The 25953-nt window shown below is 43.2% G+C and overlaps 1 protein-coding gene across 2 annotated transcripts in view; it reads right to left on the bottom strand.

Annotated features, from left to right (window-relative positions):
- The window catches only part of pdzd7a (PDZ domain containing 7a), a 123388-nt gene that overhangs the window by 75982 nt on the left and 21453 nt on the right, over positions 1-25953 (bottom strand). For both annotated transcript variants that reach the window (XM_068053035.1, XM_068053036.1), the window contains exons 6-9: positions 23100-23247; positions 16645-16705; positions 14536-15033; positions 8770-8949 (exon numbers count right to left, since the gene is read on the bottom strand). In XM_068053035.1, coding sequence (XP_067909136.1) covers positions 8770-8949; positions 14536-15033; positions 16645-16705; positions 23100-23247 — 887 coding nt within the window. The remainder of the gene's footprint in view (positions 1-8769; positions 8950-14535; positions 15034-16644; positions 16706-23099; positions 23248-25953) is intronic.

Below are 25953 nucleotides of genomic sequence, written 5' to 3'. Positions count from 1 at the left end.
AAAACACATGCAAAGATTCTCGTCAAGCAAAGCAAATGTTGTTTTGCTTGGCTGTTGTGCAAAGGTTTTTTTTAAAAAAGTGCAATAAGAACTGAATTTCTCTGCATCCAATATTTTCACAATCTTTATTAAATAACGCAGTAAATTAATTTTCATGGTGCTGCAAGTGCTTTTGCATTCTCCAGTAGAAACAATAATGACAAAATAGAAAATTTCATAGCTGTTCAAACGTTCAAAAAAGCATTAGTTTTTGTATGAAAATAAAAGCAGGAACAGTTCAAAAAGCATCTTTAAATATCAGGCATTCTCAGGCACATTGCAAACATTTACCCCGCTTAAGACTTCTGATGACAAATTTTTGAACAGCAGTTACTGTAATAGAAAGAATGGTTGATAAAGCAGCTCTCTCTTTACACTATACAGTAACTCAATAAGAAAAATCATTGGCATTGCTATTTTGCAGCAATCTTAAAATTTATGAAAACATATTTTGAGAGCTAGGAAAAATAGTACTTCGAATGAAAGATCATAATTACTTTGGTAACACAAGCTCAGAAGTAGTATTTTCCCATAGATATTACTCACAAGATATGATCACTGGTGATCTCTATCTGAGGAACCCTACTCATTGTTAACCAGGAGCAACATAACTGGCATTAATTTCACCTATTTCATCATTAATCCACACGTGGTCGCAATATATTTAATAAAGTAACTGAACATGTACTACTCAAGTTTGGAAACGAATTGGGGATGTGAGGTTCGATACTTTGTAGTTTGTCTTGATTACCTTTGAGTTTGAAAAAAAATGCAAAATCCTTGCTGAATGAGTTTAAACTGGTAGGAAAAAATCCATTGTATAGCAGATTGCCATTGGCCTGGGGAAAAACTGAGCTAGTTGGGACAAACAACTTTCAAATCTGTAATGTTTCTCTCCCAGTGTTCCCTCCTTCTCGCCAAGGCACTGATTTATGTTAAGGCTACAATCTCATGGGTACTGCCACTTACATAGTTCTTTGTCCAGGAGGCCATTTTCATATTATCCCAAATGAGATTCGTTAACTCAGCTCTAACTAGGACTGGAATGTGGGCCCTTCCTAGTTTGTATTCCTCAGGATCACAATGCAGTGCATTTACCCACTAAACTCAGGTTTTGTATTCTAATTTCTATTTTATTATCTAAACTTGCTAAATATTTAGATGGCTTGTAATTCAGACATTTGATAAAGAACAGTAACAATAACAATGGACTGTAGAAAATAGGAAACACCATGTGGAAGCGCACAAGTTCCAGATTTTTATAATTCAGGGATAATTTCCATTGATGTACAGCTGAATTACCAGCAAGCTCATTGAAAATAGAGAGGAAAGATTCTCGTTGTCTTTTTCTATTGGAATTCATGAGCATTACTATTTCATCTTCGGCACACTGTAAATACTATTATTTCTGATTCACATGTGTCATAAATTACCTTTTAAATGTACATCACATTGCATTTATAACATCATAGAGTCCTAGAGCAGAACTTTCACTTTGGGAGCGGAAAACAGCAGTCGGGACTGTTTCCAGGTCACAGACCTGGTCCTGGGGGAAAACAGTCACTCGTTGGAACTTTGACCGTGGTGCCCTCTTAATTGGCATAGGGACAAGTTCCCTGTCCACCTAAGGGCAACGGATGGGCTCTCAAATCTGGAGGGCCAATCAGAGGCCTTCCAGCTTGAGCAGCAGCCGATTGCAGTAAAGGGTAAGTAACAGAGAGGGAGCTTCAAGATGAAGATGCCCTCTCAGTAACTTTAAAAAAATTATTAAAAAATAGGAAAAGCAGCCAGGCCACCCATCTGGGGAGGAGAAGGGGCGGAAATCCCTCTGCAGGAAAGCCTTTGGCTGCACCCTCACCCACGCAGACAAGGAGGGCCTGAATGCTTTAAAATCTATCCACCTTTCCTAATATGTCTTTATGTGCTTGGTGTCAAATTTCCATCTGATGATGCTCTTGCGAAATACATTGGGACGTTACACTATGTTAAAGGAGCTTTATAAATGCAAATTGTTGTTCATGTTATCTCTTGCAATGAACACTCTCTCAGTACAGCACTGGGATATCAGTTTAGGTTATATCCATTATAGATCTGCTATGGGTATTCAGCCCACACCTTCTTGACTGAGAGCCAAGAATGCAATTGACTCAAGCCAAGTAAAACATGATGGTATTTCAGTTCGAAGTTTGGCAAAGTCTCAAACAGCCTGAAGGAAACATCGCAAGTTTCAGCCTGTGAACTGATGAAAGCTTGAAAAAATGTGGGCAGTCAGGTAAAAAGATGATGAGGTACTTCGTATTTTGGAAAGTGCATTATGTCACTTAGCTTTAATACCCATCTAAAGAAACCGGAATAAGCAAGAAGGAACTTAACAGCTTCAGGGGAAAATAACTACAAGATTAACCAAAGTACCAACAGCTTGCTGAAATGAAAAGAAATTTTTAGCTTTTTTTTGGGTTTACTTAAAGAAGAAACAGTTGTATTGTTGGTCAATGTAAAATTTTCTCTTTTTAATTATAATATTTTGTTATTGGGCTTGACACTTGTTTTGCACTCAAGAAATTGAAACTATAGATGCTGAATGAAAAGAATGTTACGACGCATTATTGAAGGCTATTTGTAACATATTATTAGAGATATTAATTTGACTTTTAGATATTTCAGGGTTTCTGTGTTTTACATTTGTTTAAATATATGCTCAACTTTTTATCAAAATGTGTTGACATCTAAAATTGTTGGGAATAAAATGTACTCTAAAAGGATGATAAAGTTTGTGCTGGGTGACAGTGATAAAACTAGAATAAACACTTAAGTTAATCAAACAGAGACACCAAATTCAGGCAATACACTTATGATTTTTCCCCATATTGCAGTATGTAACAGATAAAACATTTTAACAAAATCATAAAAGTAGCTTTTTGGGTTTTCTAATGTGTTCAGGAAATATTAAGTTAATTTACAAAAGAAAGAATATGAAACAGAAACAAAGAGCTGAATTTTATGGGCTCCTTCGGGACGGGAATGGAAGTGAGGGATGGGGGGGGGCTCCATAACATTGTGTCGTAAGACGGCGGGGTGGGTGGGGGGAGGAAATGCCTGTCGTCTTCCCAATGCATTCCAATTTAGTCCGTAGCAGGGAAGGCCACGGACAGCCTTTCTGCCCCAGGCCAATTGAGGCCCTTAAGATTTAATAGAAGGCAGAGGGTCCTGCCGCCGCGGGGAGATACCGCCAGGTAAAACCTGGTGACCTCTAGCGAGGTTGGGGGGGGGTCCCGCTTTTGGGGTCAATCCAGGGCTCCCAGAGGGCCCGCCAGCAGCAATTGCCACCCCCCAACCCCTGGGAAGACTCCCCCACCCTCATTAAATTTCCGCCCCCCCAAATCCATTGCTGGGGCCTGCCTGAATGGCCCCAGCAACCCCAAACCCGCTTACCTCTCCTGGGGTCTCCAACGTCCTTGGTACTGCAGGGCATCCTGCAGTACCAGCTGTAGCCACTGCTCCAGGTGGTGCTGCTGGTACTGCAGAGCTGCCAGCCCTCCAATTGGCCGGCAGCTCTTGGAAGCAGGAGCTCGTCCCGTAAAGAGTCGGCATCCCCAGCAGCGGGTGTGGAATTGCAACAGGGGTCCAATGGAAGGCCGAGGCGGGGTCTCCCCCCACCTTCTGGCCCACTGCCAGGACCCCCGTCTTCCGAACAAAATTCAGTGCAAAGTTAAACTGAGAACTGAACACAGGTCAGGTAAGAACCTAGATGGCCTGCCCGTTGTAGAAACCTGCTGGTTTTCATCTATTTATTTATTTATCTTTGCTGTAATGTGGATAGGTAGATTTTTTTGGGTAAGAATGAGCTTTGGGAGAAATTGAAGGAAGAGAGGGGTTTTCTATAATACAATTGGTGAATAAATAAATAACAACCAACTAGAAAGGAGAAAAAAAGACTTCGACTAAACCAGTAAGAAAATGAAGAAGTTGACAGTCACAATTCATGACGTAGCTAGCAGACACAAGAACTATTGTAAAATATAGGTGCCAGTAAATTGAAATTTGTAACCTAATCTCAAATAAAAACAAGAAATGCTGGAACCACTCAGCAGGTCTGGCAGCATCTGTGGAAAGAGAAGCAGAGTTAACGTTTCGGGTCAGTGACCCTTCTTCGGAACTGACAAATATTAGAAATGTCACAGGTTATAAGCAAGTGAGGTGGGGGTGGGGCAAGAGATAACAAAGGAGAAGGTGTAGATTGGACAAGGCCACATAGCTGACCAAAAGGTCATGGAGCAAAGGCAAACAATATGTTAATGGCGTGTTGAAAGACAAAGCATTAGTACAGATAAGGTGTTAACGGACTGAATATTGAACAGCAGCAAGTGCAAACATGAAAAAAAAACAGTGGGTAAGCAAACTGAACAAACTAAGATGAAATGAAATAAATGCAAAAAAAAAAGATTGTAAAAAATGTAAAAAAGAAAAAACAACTAAAATTGAAAGTAAAATGGGGGGCTGTCATGCTCTGAAATTATTGAACTCAATGTTCAGTCCAGCTTGCGTTGATGTTCACTGGAACACTGCAGCAATCCCAGGACAGAGATGTGAGCATGAGAGCAGGGGGGAGTGTTGAAATGGCAAGCAACCGGAAGCTCAGGGTCCTGCTTGCGGACTGAGCGGAGGTGTTCCGCAAAGCGGTCACCCGGTCTGCGCTTAGTCTCCCCAATGTAGAGGAGACCACATTGTGAGCAGCGAATACAGTATACTACATTGAAAGAAGTACAAGTAAATCGCTGCATCACCTGAAAGGAGTGTTTTCGGCCTGGGATAGTGAGGAGAGAGGAGGTAAATGGGCAGGTATTACACCTCCTGCGATTGCAGGGGAAGGTGCCATGGGATGGGGATGAGGTGGTGGGGGTAATGGAGGAGTGGACCAGGGTTTCGTGGAGGGAACGATCCCTTCGGAATGCTGACAGGGGAAGGGAGGGGAAGATGCGTTTGGTAGTGGCAGCACGCTGGAGGTGGCGGAAATGGCGGAGGATGATCCTTTGGATGTGGGGGCTGATGGGGTGGACAGTGAGGACAAGGGGAACTCTGTCACGGTTCTGGGAGGGAGGGGAAGGGTTGAGGGCAGAGGTATGGGAAATGGGCCGGACACAGTTGACCATGACGGTGCTTTTGGTATGACCTCCTTTTTCCTCAACTGAGGATTCCCCCCCACTGTTGTTGACAAGGCCCTCAACCGTGTCCGGCCCATTTCCCATACCTCTGCCCTCAACCCTTCCCCTCCGTGATAGGGTTCCCCTTGTCCTCACTGTCCACCCCATCATTTTTTCATGTTTGCACTTGCTGCTGTTCAATATTCAGTCTGTTAACACCTTATCTGTACTAATGCTTTGTCTTTCAACACACCATTAACATATTGTTTGCCTTTGCTCCATGACCTTTTGGCCAGCTATGTGGCCTTGTCCAATCTACACCTTCTCCTTTGTTATGTCTTGCCCCACCCCCACATCACTTGCTTATAACCTGTGACATTTCTAATATTTGTCAGTTCCGAAGAAGGGTCACTGACCCGAAACGTTAACTCTGCTTCTCTTTCCACAGATGCTGCCAGACCTGCTGAGTGGTTCCAGCATCTCTTGTTTTTATTTCAGATTTCCAGCATCCGCAGTATTTTGCTTTTATTAACCTAATCTCAATGTTGCTTAGTATACATAAACAGATGTTATTTTTCTCTCCAGCAAAAGGAATGAAAATGGTTCTTACTTTAGAAGTAAATATAACATGGGAATCTTTCAATAAGATGTATACTGATTGTTTTCAAAATATAAGCACCGATTTGTGGTTTTCGTGGAAAAGTGGATCGAATCACAGAACATGATACCCACAAGAAAACACTGATAAAAATCCAAAGACCCTTTGTAATAAAAGAGGGACTTGATTTATTTGTCTGTTATAAACCATTAGCCCTGGCTAAGGTGTACTATTGCTGTTGGTTATAAAACTGGCATCAGCTCTAGCACAATAAGGTATTCTTAATAACTTGATAAGTCTCAGATCAATGTAATATAGTTTACAATGTTAGTTTGGTACCCTGGAGTTTTGAATCAACTACCATGAGAAATCAGGGAAAAATTTGAACATTTCCAGCTATTAGAAGTTTTATCTGTTTGCGTCCCCTCAGGAAATTAAAGAACTAAAAGAGAATGCATGAGAGTGGAAAGATCTTTTGCAAAATGTGAGCGAATGATCTGTTCTCAAATTTTATAATGATTCAGAACAATAGGTCAGAAAGTGCAGTAAATATTTGTCTAGTATATTTTTTAAACCCCTAAAATTAAATCCAAAACGAGGAGAGCAAAATATCAGAGAAAAGTTTTTATTATTGACTGCCAATGAACACCAATGGTGTTTGTAGATGATATAAAAATTGGCTGTGTGGTTGATAATGAAGAAGAAAGCTGTCGACGGCAGGAAGATATCAATGGACTCATCAGGTGAGCAGAACAGTGGCAAATTGGATTCAATCCAGAGAAGTGTGAGGTAATGCATTTGGGGAAGGCTAACAAGGCAAGGGAATACACAATAAATGGTAGAATACTGAGAAGTATAGAGGAACAGATCCTTGAAGGTGGCTGGACAGATAGATAAGTAGGTATATGGGATACTTGTTTTTATTAGCCTAGGCAAAGAATATAAAGCTGGGAGGTTATGGTGGACCTGTATAAACCACTTGTTCGACCACAGCTGGAGTACTGCATGCAGTTCTGGTCACCGCACTATAGGAAAGATGTGATTGCACTAGAGAGGGTATGGAGGAGATTTATGAGGATGTTGCCTGGAGTGGAGAATTTTAGTTGTGAGGAAATTTGGATAAGCTAGGGTTGTTTTCTTTGGAACAGAGGAGGCCTAACTGAAGTGTATAAAATTATGAGATGTCGAGATAAGATTCTCCTTGATGGAGGGGTCCATAGCCAGGGGGTATTGATTTAGGGTAAGAGGTAGGAGGTATAGAGGGGATTCAAGGGGATTCTTTTCATCCAGAGGGTGGTGATGATCTGGAACTCACTGCCTGAAAGGGTGGTAGAGGAAGAAACCGTCATAACATTTAAACAGTACTTGGATATTCCCTTGAAGTGCTGTAACCTACAAGGCTAAGGACCAAGAGCTGGGAAACAGGATTAGGTTGGATGGCTATCTGTCAGCCAGCATGGACATGGTGGGCTGTGCTGTAAATTTCTATGATTCTATGGTCAACAGCTGTCCCTCAGTAATATTAAGAGTCAACAAAGTGGTAGGTATTATCCAATATCACAAGCTGTTTACACTGTTTCTCCAGGTTTTTCACCAATCTTCCATCAAAGTTATGGCGGGAGATCAGAGCACCTTTTCAGAAATTCTCCCTCATCCTCTAGCAGAAATTTTTGTGATATCAGGTACCCAATTGACCCAAGGGTAAAACTGACCAAGAATTTATTATAATGTTTAAAATGTAGGCTGTCTTTGGCCACTTCTATGAACCTCTGGTTAATAGTTCACCATATAGCCTAAAGATTGCAATTGATATTTGTATAGTATGTAACAGAATCTGACAGTGAGCCAAATGACTGTAGCCTAGAAATTCAGGCCACACTTTGGGCATGGAACTGCCACAATCTAATTGGTAAGGAGAGGAATTTTGAGGTGAAACCTGTGCTCACTAAGTTTCCATTCCTTCTTGGCCTCTTTGAGAAATTGTGGGGGCGAATGGGGGCAAGGTCACTTTCACCTGCCCCATTCCATAGTGTTGTTACAGCTGGTGATGGTGCTCGTCATATACTGGGCCAGAGCCCGTTGTGTGGTCAATGGTAAGTACACCGGCATGAAGCAAGCGTAAATGCTGTTTAACAGCCGTGAATGGGGCCCATATTGCCCTATCCCAATGTCAGTTGATCCTGGAGTGGCAAGGTGCTCCTTAATGACATGGGCACCAACCCCTATTATGAAAATAACCCCATTCACTGGGCCACCATTACGGGATGGTCTCATTCCACTGCACTTCCAGCTGCAGTGCTCCCCATGCATATAACTTAATTGATATCAATGACACTTCAAACAATGATAAGGGATTCAGAATATTAACATAACCATAAAACTTGCTCTGATGAAGGATTACAGCTGAAACATTTAATCTATTGTTCCGTTGTTCTCTTTTATTCAATAAAATTCATTATTAAAGAAGTCAATTAAAAAAAAATTATAATACATACTGAAGCCATAGCACAATGATGGAAAATATAGTATTCCTACATTGTCAAAACATTTCATGGAAAAAATTCCTTCCGTTGATAATTTTGGCAAGAGCTGCTGTGAGTATAAAACAACAACTTGCATTCATACAGTGCCTTGGACAGAGAAAACAGAAAAATCCCAAGTGATTCACAGAAGCAGAAGGAAAAACAGATGTTGAGCCAAAGGAGGAAAGGTGACCAAAAAACTTGGTGAAAGTGGTGGGATTTAAGGAGGGTTGTAAAGGGGAAGGATGTGGAGAGATGGAGGGGTTTGGAGAGAGAATCCCAGAAAGTGGAGCGTAAGTGACTGAAGGCACATCCGCCAATATTGGGACAAAGGATGGGGGATAAAAAAAGTTAGAAAATTTGCCTTTTCGTTTTGATAAGCTGGTTTCATAAAGCTGTATTCAACTCAACTGTCAAGACATAATACCACTTAGCTTCCTCAGTGATACCTCATTAATTTTTTTCTCACCTTTATCTGATTCTGAGCGAGATGGAGATTTGGACCTGGTTTTTTCTTTTGGATTTTGCTCACTTGACTGCCTCCCAGATCGAACACTTCTAAAAAACATATTCACAAATGTTTTGGCGCGCTTCAACTTTGTTCCTTCCTCAGAAGTCTTTTGCTTCTTTTTCTTTTTCTTCTTGTCCTCTAGCAAAGTGAGTAAAAAAAAAAGGAAAATTGAGACCCAAGATCCCTAGCTATTGCTTCAAAATTGTGAAACTGGCCTCTCCATGCAAGGTTTCAGTCAATGGAAGCACAGATTGGAGAACTGGCCATGGGGGTTAGCAAGCATGATTCACATAGACCTTTGGGACATTAAAATCAGTAACTGGAGAATCAAGACTTCCATTGCCCCAACCTGTGACTGTCGAACAATACTCAATACGGGGGCAGAGTGTCACAATTTCAGGGTTTATATCTTATTTTAAAGTTACATTATTGACTGAGAAATAAGGTTGTTTTAGGTGCTGAATCTGTTACTGTACACCTCCATGTGCACCAGCTGCTCTCTGGTACCTTAGCCAAGTGACCATTCTGCATGAAACTGAGTGCTGGGTGGCTCTTTATTTGTGGAGATAGCCGGGCTGAGCCCAATCCTGTCTTTACCTTTTAAATATTGAAGTTGCAAAGGACATCAAATGCCAATTTTAGAAGTTTGGTCAATTATTTTGGTCAACTATACCCCAGCTTTCTCTTTTCCATTTAAGAGCCTTGGAGTTACAGATTTCCAATGGCACCAGTAAGAGCAAAATGAGCAAAGAATTCCATTAGTGGAAAACATGGGTGATTTTTGATGGAACAATATTTACCTTTAATATGCTAGAAAATGCAGATTAAAACCCTTGTTCCTGTAGCTGGAAAATGTTAAGCACTTATTTCTTAAAAAATTAGAAACTAAACAAGTTTAACCAGTGGCTGGAATTTTACGTTGGTGGGAGGCCCCACCCACCGGCTGAAAAGTAGGTGGCGAGCCCGCCTCCAACGGACCTTGGAGCCAGGCCAGGATTTTTTGCTCCCCAGGCCCTTAATTGGCCTCGGGTGGGACTTCCACCTCTTTGATTCAGGAGGTCTCGCCTAATGGAGCTGCCAGCCAATCAGCGGGCCAGCAGCTCTGTCCCTGCAGCGCCACTGGAAGCAGGGCCACTGCTGGGCCTACACCCAGCCATTGGAGGCAAGAGGAAGGACGGCCTCAGAACTCAGGTAAGTTTTTAGGGCCTCGCCGGGGATAATCAATCAAGGCGGGGTCAGTTGGGGAGGTTGGGGGAGTGTTGTGCGTTGGGGGCAGTTGGGACTTTTGGGGGTGTCCCTCCATGGGGCACAGGTTGCCCCCCCAGCCCACAAGAAGGCTGCCTGGTTTTACCAGGCGGGGTTCTTGAGGCCTTTGCCATCTAGCCGCTGAGGGTAAAATATTCGCGACGGCAGGAGGAGGCCCTTAAGGGGCAGTTAATTGACTACTTAAGGGCCTTGATTGGCCTGGGATGGGCGGGCTGTTTCTCACCTCTGCCGCAGACCCGTGTAAAATTGCAGCGCGGCAGGAGGGGGTCAGGAACAGCCCTCCGCCAACCACTCAATTTTACACCCTCCACCCACCACCAGCCCACTCGTTGGGGGGCCGTAAAATTCCGGCTAGTGTTCCATTGCTTGCCCCTTAGGATTAATCATCTTGGACAAAATCACTCACACTTAAAGATAACAAGTATCTCCAGAATTAAATGTGGGCAAGACTGATTTTAAAGCTTTCTCATGATTTGAACTAAAGGTTACCGTCAACTAATTTTTCAGAGTAACATTATTGTCTATTAACTTTGATGATTTTACATATCTACAATTGCCACTTGAACATTTAAAGTAAAAAGTACTTTAAAGGTATTTACTACACTGCTTTTTATTATCTTTGCTTTAATCCCACCTCCTACCTTTGAAGTGTCATCCTCCTCCAAAGAGTACTCGTGAGGAATCCAGCTAACTGCTGTTTCACATAAATACATGCATTCTGCTGTAATCATCAGCTCTTGACAATGCAGGACTAAATGACTACTTGTGGAGCTACGACACTGAACTTTCCCTCTCTGATGTCACTGTGAAGATATCACTTCCTATTAGGGTCAGTCTGCTAGGCTCCACAGGGAGTACTTCAAAGGAGATTACCCATTTCACCTTTCCTTTAAAGTCCTTGTTCTCTAGTCTAGCCCAAACCCCATCCTGAGTTTCTCAGATATCGTCCCTGCTTTCCTCCCTCAGCCTTTGCATTGAGCAGCTCCTCATCCTTATTGATTTCAATATCCATCTCAACACACCTTGCCCTCTCCCCTGTGATTTCACTGTCCTCATCTCTTCCCTTAATCCCCTTCCTCCATATAAACGCTCCTATTCATGACCACCGTCTTACCATCTCACATGGTCTCTCTACTCCCATGGTCTCAAACAGAGACATTACCATCTCTGTGGTCTCCCAAATCTGTATCCATCTTTCCAATCAGGTTTCCGTCGCTATCCACAGCACAGAAATGGCCCTAATCAGTCACAAATGATTTTCTCTGAGATCTGAAAAGATGTGTATTTTTCTTCCTTGATCTCTCTGCAGCATTTGACATAGTCAGCCACACCCTCCTCCTCCAATGCCTCTGCTCCATTGTCCAGCTCACTGGAACTTGGTTCCATGCTTGTTTATTGAATCATAGCCTTGCCACTGATTCTATTCTCCTCCCTGGCAACTGCCTCAGGTTGAACCAAAATGTTTGCAACCTCAGCATTCTATTAAACCCTAAGTTGAACTTCCAATCCCATCACCTCTCCATCATAAAGAGCACCTACTTCCAACTCCATAACATTGTTTTCCTCTGCCTTTTGCCTTGCCCCAGCTGATCTTCTGCTCTGATCCATGCCCTTGTTAGCTTCAAACTAGACTATTTCAATGGTCTCTTGGTTGGCCACCGATCCTCTACATTCTGTAAACCTCAGCTCATCCAAAACCCTGTTGACCCTATCCTATTTCTCACTAAGTCCCACTAATCCATTCGAGTCATAGCATCATTTACAGCACAGAAGGAGGCCATTTGGCCCAACGAGTCCATGCCAGCACTCCACTCAGCTATCCGGTCGGTCCTACTCACCCGCTCAATTCCTGTAGTCCTGCAAGTTTATTTCCTTCAAGTGCCCATCCAATTTCCTCTTGAAGTCATTGATTGTTTTCGCTTCCACCACCCTTGTGGGCAGCAAGTTCCAGGTCATTACCACCCACTGCGTAAAAACATTCTTCCGCCTATTCCCCCTGCATTTCTTGCTCAAAACCTTCAATCTATGTCCCATAGTCCTTGTACCATTAGTTCATGGGAACAGTTTTTCCTTGTCTAACTTATCTAAGCCTGTTATAATCTTATACACCTCTATCAAATCTCCCCACAATCTCCTTTTTTCTAAGGAGAACAACCCCAGATTTTCCAACCTAACCTTGTAACTAAAATCCTCCATCCCTGGGATCCTCACATCCTTCCTGAAGTGTGATGACCAGAACTGAATGCAATACTCTAGTTGGAGCCTAACCAGAGCTTTATAAAGGTTCAGCATAACTTCCTGCTTTGGTACTCAATGCCTCTATTTATGAAGCCCAAGATCCCATATGCTTAGCTGACAATTCTCTCAATATGTCCTGTCACCTTCAAAGATTGATGCACATGCATCCTCAGGTCCCTCTGTTCCTGCACACTCTTTAGAACTGTGCCATTAAGAATATATCACCTCTCCCTATTCCTTCTGCCAAAATGCATCACCTCACACTTGTCAGTATTAAATTCCATCTGCCACCTTTCTGCCCATTCTGCTAGCCTGTCCTGTGTCCTGTTGCAGGCAGTTCATATCATCCTCACTGTTTACTCCCGTCCAGGCTAACCTACATTGGCTTGAAAGGGAGAAAGAAAGAAGAAAGAAAGACTTGCATTTATATAGCACCTTTCATGACCACAGGATGTTCCAAAGTGCTTTACAGCCAATTAAGTACTTTTTTTGAAGTGTAGTCACTATCTTAATGTAGGAAAAGCAGCAGGCAATTTGCACACAGCAAGCCCCCACAAACAGCAATGTGATAATTAACAGATAATTTGTTTTAGTGATGTTGATTGAAGGATAAATATTGGCCCGGACACCGGGGATACCTCCCCTGCTCTTCCTCAAAATAGTGCCACGGAATCTTTTATGTTCATCTGAGAAGGCAGACAGGGCCTCGGTTTAACGTCTCATCCAAAAGATGACGCCTCTGACAGTGCAGCACTCCCTCAGTACAGCACTGGAGAATCAGCCTTGATTTTTGTGCTCAAATCTCTGGAGTGGGACTTGAACCCACAACCCTCTGCCTCAGAGGCAAGTTGCTCCCAACTGAGCCATGCTGACACGCTGAGACCAATTTTTAGTCTGTGTAAGTGAATGGGTTTTGAGTGAGTTAAAATCTAGCCCAGGTCTCTGTCAGCACCATGGGACTTTTGCTTTAGTTGAAGGTGCTATGTTAATACAAACTGTTTTGTTACCCTGGAATCTGAAATCCTGCGCTGCCTTCTTTAAGGTTTCATAATTAATTTTGTATTCATATTTATTGCTTTTACACCTGCATGCTTGTGTTGCATTTGCTAACATTTGATTTAATTTGGTAATACAATGCTTCCCCTTTCTTCTACATTTTTGCTTCCCACATAATTATGTATTGTCTGCAAGTTCACGTAATCTCTATCTAATCTCCTCTTCAAGGTCATCTACCCTATCTGGATTATGAAAAGCAGTGTTTTAAGGACTGATCCCTGTAGAACCTTACAGTCACTGAATCCCAAAGTAAGTAAAGCTCCTTAAAGCTTTTCTATGCACCCCAGATTTGCACAAAATGATTTTAGGTCACTCTCATAAATTCAACATCACCAAACCACAAAGTTGTGTATGCTTGGGGTGACTTTGAAGCAGTATGATTAGAAAAATAGATTACTTCATTAAACTATTAAAGTAATAGAGTAAGGAACAGTACATGCTTTATTTTAACATTCATCATTTCATATCTCCTTCCTTATCCTATGCAAATAGTACGGCCATTTCAAGGACACCAAGTTTAACAATCAGTGTTGATCTGTAATACCTCATTAGCCATTCTGAAGTTGAATCTGTTGCAGAATCATAGCCACTCAATGTGTATGAAGCAGTTTTCTAATTATTAACAAAAAAGATAAAAATGCTAGAAATCTAAACTCAAAGCTGATAAAGCTAAAATTACACAGCAGACCAATCAGCATCTGTATAAAGAAAAGTTAATTCTTAAAATTAACTTGCCTTTTTCTTTACAGCTGTTCACTGGCATGCTACTTATTTTCAGTATTTTCTGTTTTGTTCTCAGTGCTCTAGTTATAATCTATTCAGAGTAAAACACACCTTGATTCATCAGTTATTAATTAGAAAAACTTGCAATCAATTTTCAGTTAAATCATTTTTAAACAACAATTAAGGGCTCTTTCTCCAATCAACTATTTTTAGATCTGTTCAAAATGTCAAGGATAGAGTTAACTTTGCTTCAGAACCATTAATACAGACGATAGCTAAAATACAGGATTAATTTTAAAACTAGTGCAATTCGATTAACTCAAAACTCTAATACTTCAAAGATAGGTAAATATACTTGAACGAACTTCAAAAAAAGTGTCACAGAAACTTCTGAAAGCTAAAACAAAGAACCTGTGATTCGGTGCATTTAAAGAATCTCACCTCCAATAGTAATATAACTTTGTGATCGGCTGATTGGTTTCCTTGGTTTGCTTAGTGCCATTAGCACTGCAGTTTTTGGAGAGTGCAAAAGTCCATCAGCGGAATCTCCAATGGAGTAAGTTCTTGGTTTGATGTGGGTTTCCTTAAAACTCTCTGATCTAATGGCTGTCTCCTTCAACAGTACTGTACGCCCAAGTGTCCGGCTTCGCTCTGTTGCTGCCTTTCCTGTCCTCTGTTCACCTGAAACGTCAATATTTGAGGACGGTGACAGCTGGAGGTCTGTCTGTATAGCAGTCTCTATTGTTTCTAGATGATTGTACTGAAGAGATTTGGAGTCCTCTGTGGAAATACATACATCTACCATGTCAGTTGAACTGTGGGTAGTTGGGAGGAAGACCTGTAAAGAATCACTCATGGAGCTCAGAGGTGTCCCAGATGAATGAGATGAAGTGGAAGAATGTGTGTCTGAGCCAAAACGCTGAGAGTGATTATTTGTCACTGAAAAAACAAAATGGCACTATAATTAAGGATTAGGAATCATCATCTGGAAGACTAAAGGTCGTATAGAACAGTATCTGCAGAGCAAAAACTTTGAATGCCTTCTTTAGATGCTTCTTCTTTTGACTGCTCGCAAAATATTTATAAGTGTATGTTTGATCAGCCTGTGTACATCATAAGTGCATGCTTTAACTAAAACACAATGGGAGATTTTCCTGGATCTGCATCCAGAACCACTGGATTGTCCAAGCATAGTGCATCTGAGAAAATCAGGTAGGTCACAGCACACCTTGTCGGCGTGCTTTCCATTACTTTAAATGGAAGGAAAGGTGCATGGGTTCCTTTACAGACATGCACTCAACCCAGTTGATTTTCTGATACTTTCTGTGCTCAGCCAATCCAGTGACCCGTGGTGAAAAATATCAAGTGACACTAACCTGCTCACTGATGCCCAGTTTGGGTTCTGCCAGAATCACTCGGCTCCAGACCTCATTAAGGCCTTGTTCCAAAAATGGACAAAAGAGCTGAATTCCAGAGGTGAGCTGGGAGTGACTGCCCTTGACATCAAGGCAGCATTCGACTTAGTGTGGCACTGAGGAGTCCTAGCAAAATTGAAGTCAATAGGGATCAAGGAGAAAACCCGCCATTGACTAGAGTCATATCTAGCATGAAGCAAGGTGGTTGTGATTGTTAAAGGCCAATCATCTCAGCCCTAGAACATTGCTGCAGGAATTCCTCAGGGTAGTGGCCTAGGCCCAACCATCTTCATCTGTTTCATCAATGACCTTCCCATCAGAAGATCAGAAGTGGGATGTTCACTGATGATTGCAATGTTCAGTCCATTTGCAGTTCCTCAGGTAATAAAGCAGGCCGTGCTCAAGTGCAGCAAGAACTTGGACAAAATCCAGGCTTGGGCTTGTAAGTGGTAAGTAACATTTGTGCCAAAAAAGAGCCAGGCAATGATAATCTTCAACAAGAGAAAATCTAACCACCTCCCTAATTGCATCACTGACCAGGAACTGAACTCGACCAGCTACATAAATACTGTAGCTACAAGAGCAGGTCAGTGGCTGGGAATTCTGCAATGAGTAACGCACGTCCTGACTCCCTAAAGCCTGTCCACCATCTACAAGGCACAAGTCAGGAGTGTAATGGAATACCCTCCACTTGCCTGGATTGGTGCAGCTCAGAACAGAGAGAGAAGGTAAATCTATCCATGGCACTCCTAATGACTGAGTGAAGAGGGGGATAGCCAGAAGAGGTGGTCTAATTCCTCTTATTTTCAGGTTGGAAAGGTGATAGACCACTTTTCAGGAATCCTGATTGCTTAAAAATGTCCTTTAAAAAAAAATGAGTAAAAGACCGGGGGCTTTGGTTGAAGGAAAATTCTTTGAACAAACTAGCAATCATTTACAATAATAGTTTGATAAAATAGCTTTTCATCAACTCTACTGAGAGGAAAATATGCCTTAAAGCTTACTTTATTAGTTTAAAGAAATGGGGCCAAACAAAATATGAATGTAAGTTGTGTAAGTTGCCTAGTTCCTTAAATCAGAAAATTAACAAGCAGTGCCAGATGGTACTGGATTGAAACTTCTGCTTTGTACTTACATTTAGTCAGCCAGCTGTATTCTGCCACCATTTCCTTGTATGCAGGATATTTACCAACTTCCTGAGCAAAGATATGAAATATATTAGTGATTTCACCAAAGGGTATTTAGAAGAGAACTTGATCGGAGAACCGGCTAAATGATAAATTCCTCAAAGCATTCTTCACAGGTGAATAGGTATATGGGGCACATTACATGACAACAGCAAAAACAGCCGCTGCAAATATTAACAACCTAGTGTCAGGCAAGCCCCTGACCTGCCAAGAATGAGGAAAATTAATTTCGCCACATGAACATCGATTTTAAACAGTTGTTGATGAAGAAAGAACTTGCTTTAAAAAACAATTGGAGACTTTGGTTGGAAAGATTTAAGCATATCAACAGACAAGTACTTCAAAGGACAAAGGGGCTATTCCCTGCTCCAATTTAATCCACAATGGACTTTTGATTACCAGACGTTGAAGCATTCCAGATTAACTACTAAGATGGCCGAATACACAAACAGATGTTGTCATAGAATCACAGAATAATACAGCGCAGAAGAGGCCCTTCGGCCCATCGAGTCTGCACCGATGTATTAAAGACACCTGACCTGTCTACCTAATCCCATTAGCCATCACTTGGCCCATAACCTTGAATGTTATGACGTGCCAAGTGCTCATCCAGGTACTTTTTAAAGGATGTGAGGCAACCCGCCTCTCCCACCCTCCCAGGCAGTGCATTCCAGACTGTCACCACCCTCTGGGTAAAAATGTTCTTCCTCAAATTCCCCTTAAACCTCCTGCCCCTCACCTTAAACTTGTGTCCCCTAGTAACTGACCCTTCAACTAAGGGGAACAGCTGCTCCCTATCCACCCTGTCCATGCCCCCCATAATCTTGTACACCTTGATCAGGTCACCCCTCAGTCTTCTCTGCTCCAGCAAAAACAACCTTCATAGCTTAAATGTTCCATCTCAGACACCATCTTGGTGAATTGCCTCTGCACCCCCTCCAGTGCAATCGCATCCTTCCTATAATGTGGCGACCAGAATTGCACACAGTACTCCAGCTGTGGCCTTACCAAAGTTCTATACAACTCCAACATGACCTCCCTGCTTTTGTAATCTATGCCTCAATTGATAAAGGCAAGTGTCCCATATGCCTTTTTCACCACCCTATTAACCTGCCCTTCTGCCTTCAGGGATCTATGGACAAACACGCCAAGGCCCCTTTGTTCCTCGGAACTTCCCAGTGTCAGGCCATTCAGTGAATACTTCCATGTCACATTACTCCTTCCAAAGTGCATCACCTCACACTTTTCAAAGTTAAATTCCATCTGTCACTTTTCTGCCCATTTGTCCATCCCGTCTATATCTTCCTGTAACCCAAGACACTCCACCTCACTGTTAACCACTCGGCCAATCTTTGTGTCATCTGCGAACTTACTGATCCTACCCCCCCACATAGTCATCTATGTCGTTTATATAAATGACAAACAATAGGGGACACAGCACAGATCCCTGTCGTACGCCACTGGACAGTGGCTTCCAGTCACTAAATCAGCCGTCTGTCATCACTCTCTGTCTCCTACAGCTAAGCCAATTTTGAATCCACCTTATCAAGTTACCCTGTATCCCATGTGTATTTGCTTTCTTGATAAGTCTGCCATTTGGGACCTTGTCAAAGGCTTTGCTGAAATCCATGTAAACTACATCAACTGCACTACCCTCATCTACACACCTGGTCACATGCTCAAAAAATTCAATCAAATTTGTTAGGCATGACCTCCCTCTGACAAAGCCATAATGACTATTCCTAATCAAATTTTGCCTCTCCAAGTGGTGATAGATTCTCTCCTTCAGAATTTTCTCCAATAGTTTCCCTACCACTGACGTGAGACTCACTGGTCTATAGTTCCCTGGCTTATCTCTACAACCTTTCTTAAATAGTGGGACCACATTAGCTGTTCTCCAGTCCTCTGGCACTTCCCCGGTGGCCAGAGAGGAATTAAAAATTAGGGTCAGAGCCCCTGCAATCTCCACCCTCGCCTCCCACAGCATCCTGGGACACAAATTGTCCGGACCTGGAGATTTGTCCACTTTAAAGCCTGCCAAAACCTCCAATACCTTGTCACTCCCTATGACAATTTGCTCAGGAACCTCACAGTCTCTCTCTCAGTTCCATATCTACTTCCTCATTCTCTTGGGTGAAGACAGATCTGAAGTATTCATTCAACACCTTACCAATGTCCTCTGTCTCCACCCACAGATTTCCCCCTTGGTCCTTAATGGGTCCTACTCTTTCCCTGGTTATCCTCTTCCCATTGATATACTTATAGAATATCTTGGGATTTTCCCTACTTTTACCAGCCAGAGCTTTCGCATGTCCCCGCTTTGCTCTCCTAATTGCTTTCTTAAGCTCCATTCTACACTTTCTGTACTCCACTAATGCTTCCATTGATTTGCTCTCCTTGTATTTGCTAAAAGCCTCTCTTTTCCTTCTCATCGTACCCTGAATGTTTCTGGTCATCCATGGTTCTCTGGGCTTGTTGCTCCTACCTATTACCCTAGAGGGAACATGTTGGGCCTGTATCCTCCCCATTTCCTTTTTGAATGCCCCCCACTGCTCTTCTGTAGATTTCCCGACAAGTAACTCTTTCCAGTCTACCTTGGCCAGATCCTGCCTTATTTTACTAAAATTCGCTCTCCCCCAATCCAAAACCTTTTTTTGCAACTTGTCTATTTCTTTCTCCATAACAAGCTTAAATTGTACCATGTTGTGGTCGCTATCACCAAAATGCTCCCCCACCAACACATCAACCACCTGTCCGGCTTTATTCCCCAGAATTAAGTCCAGCACTGCACCCTCCCTTGTTGAATCCTTTACATATTGAGCTAAAAAGTTCTCCTGTATACATTTTAAGAATTCCACTCAATCTAAGACCTTAACACGATGACTATCCCAATTAATGTTGGGAAAGTTGAAATCACCTAATATAGTTACCCTATTATTATTTTTACACACCTCTGCGAATTGCGCACGTTTGCTACTCAATTTCCCACTGATTATCTGGGGGTCTATAATAAACACCTAGCAATGTGGCTATCCCTTTTTTATTCCTAAACTCTATCCATAAAGCTTCATTTGATGCCCCCTCCAAGATATCATCTCTCCTTACTGCAGTAACTGACTCCTTAACTAATATTGCAATGCCCCCTCCTCTTTTACCCCCTCTTCTGTCTCGCCTGAAGATTCTATATCTCAGGATATTGAGCTGCCAATCCTGCCCCTCCCTCAACCATGTCTCCGTGATGGCTACTATATTACAATTCCACGTGTCAATCCTTGCCGTTAACTCATCCGTTTTACCTGTAATACTCCTGGCATTGAAGTAGAGGCCATCCATCCTGGTCTTACTCCCTTGAAACTTACTTCCACTGTATTCCCTCTGACTTGTTTGCTTTCCTGTGTTTAGCTGTGTCCCTATTCTGCTAGGAGTCTGCATCCCCTCCCCCTGCCAAATTAGTTTAAACTCCTCCCAACAACACTAGCAAACCTGCCAGCAAGGATGTTAGTCCCCCTCTGGTTCAGATGTAGACCGTCTCGCTTGTACAAGTCCCACCTTCCCCAGAAACGGTGCCAGTGGTCCAGCAATCTAAAGCCCTCCCTCCTGCACCAACTCTTAAGCCAAGCATTCATCTGTGCTATTCTCCTATTTCTATACTCGCTAGCATGTGGCACTGGGAGTAATCCAGAGATTACAACCCGAGAGGTCCTGCTTTTTAGTCTGCTGCCTAACTCCCTGAATTCTTGAAGTAAGACCTCATCCCTCTTTCTACCTATGTCATTGGTATCAACATTTACCATGACCTCTGCCTTATCACCCTCCCCCTTCAGGATGCCCTGCTGGTCAGACCAGTTTAGTCAAATGACTAACTGACTGGTGGAGGTTTTTTGAATTTGAACTGGCCACAGGGTGTTTGCTCCTGGACTGGAGAACATCTCTCTCCTGTCTGCTCTCATCTCACTCTCACCAGCTTCGGAAACCATTGAAGACATATGAACCCCAAGAGAGAAAAGTCTCCAACAGTGAACAAGGTTTAAGAAGAATACTGAGCCCCAATGAAAAGCAAGACTACCTACAATCAAGGACCCTACAGCGAGCTCGAAGCACAGTAAAAAAAACCCCTCTTCAGAGATTGCCTCAAACCTCTCCATTTTATTTTTCTTCTCTTTTCTGTCTCTATTTGCATGTGTGTATCGCATATGCATGCTAGTGTGGGGCGCTGTGTGTATCCTTAGGCATTAATGAATTAGAGTTTACCTAACTTTAATAATTTTCACTTTTCTTCTTTAAACCTAAGAAAACCTGGTGTGCTTATTTCTTTGCCTTATAATTGGAAAGCTGTGAACAAGGATTCACCAAGGGGGAGCTAAAAATTAAAACCCTGTTACAATAAGACCAGGTGAAGACAGTAAAAGACCTCTAGACATCGTTGTCACCTGGTCATAACACTGGGAATTTGCAACTGTCCAAAACATTCAAGATCTTCCAGCCGATGTAATTCACTCTCTATTTATTATGTAAAACTCTCATAGCTCTTCAAGCTCGTCCAAATTCAACAATTTTCATCTTACATTTTGTTTTAGAACTACATATATTTTTCTGATTTTATTGATGGCCATTTACATTAAAGATAACAATGGTTCTATACGCAAATAAAAACAGAAAATACTGGAAATACTTAGCAAGTCTGGCATTATCTGTGAAGAGAGACAATTAACATTTCAGTTCAAAGAGCTTTTTGAGGCTGCTGACCTATCAGCTCTCCGAGGGCAGGTCGGTTGGGTAAAATCTTTAAGAAGGCTGCATGTCATCATTTTTACAGACTTTTTATTTTTTACTAATTTCAATCAGGTTTTCCAGGCTTCAAGAAACCCGACAGGTAAAACAGAGTTAACGAGAAGGGCCAGATCGATAATGCACCAGTTATGGGTCAGGACAGGCAGCAGTGTCCCCTCCAGGCCCAATCCGTACTTCCGGGTTTCCCATCCGGAACTCCTCCTCCCTGCTTCCTCTCCACCTCCCCATAAATATCAAGGCCAGTGTTTCCATTCCATTGTTTCAGAGCAAATTATTAAAATACATTTCGAAGATACCCAGCACAGCGAATCAATAGCTTCCAGAATAGTGAAGTTTTTTTGTACTTTACCATCTGCTATTTTCACTGATACATCATCAGATGAAAGCACTGTCAATTGCTGTGATCTCAAGGGTATAATTAGCTTCTGTAACACTGTAACAGCAAAATGATATAGCTTCATGATTTATTAAAGAGTGCACTCATGTGATTTGCAGTATATTGCCAAGGTATTCACTGTGCAGTATATATTATAACAATTATCATTTTAATACAAACTATACACACAAAGTACTTTTAAACACCAGATTACTGTCACACATCTTTCTTTTCCAGCTGTTAGTCTAGTTGTGTACAAACAGATCAGTTTAATATCTCATTATCTGATGAATACTGGAGCTTAGCCAAGGTAAATGCAATTTGCCAAATCCCAATGTTAATATGAAAACAATGGTTGGTAGTTTACGTCGACCCCACTAGCCAAAAAGTCAGTGACGAGCCCGCCTCCACCAGGCCTGGGAGCAGCACAATGATTTCACGTGGCCCAAGCCCTTATTTGGCCTCGGGCAGGACTTCTGCCCCTCTGAGGCAGGAAGTGCCGCCTCCAAGAGCTGCCAGCCAATCAGCAGGCTGGCAGCTCTCAGTAGCAGCAAAACCACTGGGTGCGATGGCCACTGCTGAGACTGCATCCAGTGAGAGGAGCAGCAATGGACAAGGCCCTGGAATTAAGCTAAGTGTGTGAGGCCTTGCCGGGGACAATTGGCTGGGCCCCAGCAACGTGGACGGGGGTCGGTTGATGGTGGGGGGGAATGTGCTACAGTGGGGGCGGCTTGTGCCATGGGTGGGCCCTCCGTGGGGCACAGGGTGCCCGATCAGGATGGCCCACCACCCCGAACCCTCCCAGCCCACAAGGAGACCGCCAGGTTTTATTATGCAGCTCCTGAGGTGCTGAGCCGACCGTTCGCCACTAATAAAATAGCAGCAGCGGTGGGAGGAGGCCTTTAAGTGGCAATTAATTGGCCACTTAAGGGCCTTATTTGGCCTGGGGCAGGTGGGCAGTTTGCCACCTTCTCCGCCGCTCAAAGTTGCAGCAGGGGCGGGAATGCGATGGGAACGGCATTCCCGCCTCCCACTTAATTTTACACCCCACTGCTTCCAGCCCGCTCCCGCGGGAACGTAAAATTCCAAACAATGTTTTCTACATAAATCTTAATACTATAGCAATTTTTAAAATGTACAGCCAATAAGTGTATACTGTATCCTGTTAAAAAGTGTTCCAATTCTGCACAACCATATTACCATGCATTGTAGATACAGTGATACATTTATGTTTACCTTTACTGTCAGCATAATGTGTGTGTAACTTTTCAGGATTTCTACTGCTTTGCTGTGAGTAATTTTCTCAAAGCTTAATCCATTGGCTGCCAGGATTTGGTCACCAACTTTAATGCCATTCTGTTCTGCTAGTCCTCCAGGATCAACTCTGCCATTAAATAATTATCTTTAATACAAAGGGGTTCAATAAAACAGAAAACAAAACGACAGAAGCAATCAGAGCATTTGTGATGGTTAGAACATAGAAAAATACAGCACAGAACAGGCCCTTCGGCCCACGATGTTGTGCCGATCCTTTGTCCTCTGTCAAGGACAATTTAATCTATACCCCATCATTCTCCTTTATCCATATACCTATCTAAAAGCCGTTTGAAAGTCCCTAAAGTTTCTGACTCAACAACTTCCCCAGGCAAGGCATTCCATGCCCCGACCACTCTCTGGGTAAAGAACCTTCCCCTGACATCCCCCTTATATCTCCCACCCTTCACCTTAAATTTATGACCCCTTGTAACGCTTTGCTGCACCCGGGGAAAAAGTTTCTGACTGTCTACCCTATCTATTCCCCTGATCATCTTATAAACCTCTATCATGTCACCCCTCATCCTTCTCCGTTCTAATGAGAAGAGGCCTAGAATGTTCAGCCTTTCCTCGTAAGACTTATTCTCCATTCCAGGCAACATCCTGGTAAATCTCCTCTGCACCCTCTCCAAGGCTTCCACATCCTTCCTAAAATGAGGCGACCAGAACTGCACACAGTACTCCAAATGAGGCCTTACCAAGGTCCTGTACAGCTGCATCATCACCTCACGGCTCTTAAATTCAATCCCTCTGCTAATGAACGCTAACACCCCATATGCCTTCTTCACAGCCCTATCCACTTGAGTTGCAACTTTCAACGATCTATGCACATAGACCCCAAGGTCTCTCTGCTCCTCCACATGCCCAAGAACCCTACCGTTAACCCAGTATTTTGCATTCGTGTTTGTCCTTCCAAAATGGACGACCTCACACTTTTCAGGGTTAAACTCCATCTGCCACTTTTCAGCCCAGCACTGCAACCTATCCAAGTCCCTTTGCAGACGACAATAGCCCTCCTCGGTCTCCACAACTCCACCAACCTTTGTATCATCTGGTTCCATTGATATTTTACAAAACAGAAAGGTCTTGCTGTACTAAATTCGTGATTTCTGGCAGGACAGTAGTGGGATGACCACAATTGGCCTTAGTACCTTTATATTATGAAGGGCAGGGTAAAAACAGACATGATTTCTGCTTCAGACAGTTATCCAGCAATGGCTGTTGGAAATACGGGCATCAACTGAGGGCAGAATTGGGCTCAGATTTGTTGTACCCCACAACTGAACTGCCTGTGACACTCACTATCTCAGTTCACAGATAAAGAATAGCCACTTAGGGAAGGTACTGAAAGGCCTCTGGTATCCACGCAGCTTACAGGGAACAATGATGAAGGGAGGGAACTGAAACTGGTCAATCAGACTGGCTGGAATTTTATGTTGGGCGGGAGGTCCCGCCCACCATCCGAAAACTCGGTGATGAGCCCACCTCCGCCAGGCCTGCCGAGCCAGGCCAAGATTTTTCACTCCCCAGGCCCTTAATCGGCCTAGGACGGGACCTCCACCTCTTTGAGGCAGGAAGTTTCGCCTAATGGAGCTGCTGGCCAATCAGCGGGCTGGCAGCTCTTAGTCCCAGCAACACCATCGGGAGTGGCCACTGCTGGGACTATACCCAGCCATCGCTGGGAGGACAGCCCCGGAACGAAGGTAAGTTTTTGGGGCCTCACCGCGGACAATCGGCCGGGCCCCGGCAAGTCCAGGGGGTCGGTTGGGCCGGGGGCGGGGGATGGTGAGTGATGTGCAGTGGGGCGATTGGGTCTTCGGGGCAGCTCTTCATGGGACACAGGGTATCTGATCAGGAGGGCCCTGCACCCTGCAGCCCGCAAGAAGGCCGCCAGGTTTTACCTGACGGTGTTCTTGGGGCCTTTGACTGCCTGCCGAGGCTACCTGTGGTGGAGGGAGGAGGCCCTTAAGTGGCAGTTAATTAGCCATTTAAGGGCCTCGATTGGCCTGGGGGGGGGGGGGGGGTGGACCGTTTCTCGCCACTGCTGTCCTGTGTAAAATTGCTTCGGGGATTGGAAAGCGTCACTAACGGCTCCCCCCCACTCAATTTTATGCCACCCGCTTGCTCGTTGGGGGGGCCGTAAAATTCTGGCCACTGAAGGAAAATCGCGCCTGATTTATTTTCCATTGTCTTCAACTAAAAGTAAATTTAGGTGCAGGCAGTCAAAGGCCCCAAGAACACCGTCAGGTAAAACCTGGCGGCCTTCTTGCGGGCTGCAGGGGGCAGGGCCCTCCTGATCAGATACCCTGTGTCCCATGAAGAGCTGCCCCGAAGACCCAATCGCCGGTTCGCAATCAGCCCGTTTTATTGATTATTGATCAATTTCATTCCCATACACTCTGTGTAACATAGAAGCAGAAAGCATTATGATGTATATACTTTTAAATATTTAAGTAACACAGCAAGGTGCTGCACATCTGATGAACAAAGTGTAAAAAATTTGCACTGAAGCATAAAAATGCTTTATTTGTGACAAGCAAGTTCCACTGCAAACAGCATGTATGAAATCAGACCCTCATCGTGCTTGTTTTGTGCAGTCATGTGCATGATCAGATTTACATCATCTCTGTCCTAACAAGAAGTTCATGTGCATGCTCCTAATATCAATTTAACACGATTAGTTCAAACATGGTTGGCATGAATGAAAACACTTTTATTCGAAATCCAATTGCTATTTGCTTCTGTGTCTTGCTATTGATTTTCTGCGTATTTGACC

Source organism: Heterodontus francisci, chromosome 20 (assembly GCF_036365525.1).
Source record: "Heterodontus francisci isolate sHetFra1 chromosome 20, sHetFra1.hap1, whole genome shotgun sequence".
NCBI lineage: Eukaryota > Metazoa > Chordata > Chondrichthyes > Heterodontiformes > Heterodontidae > Heterodontus > Heterodontus francisci.
This window is presented reverse-complemented; position numbering and strand designations above follow the sequence as displayed.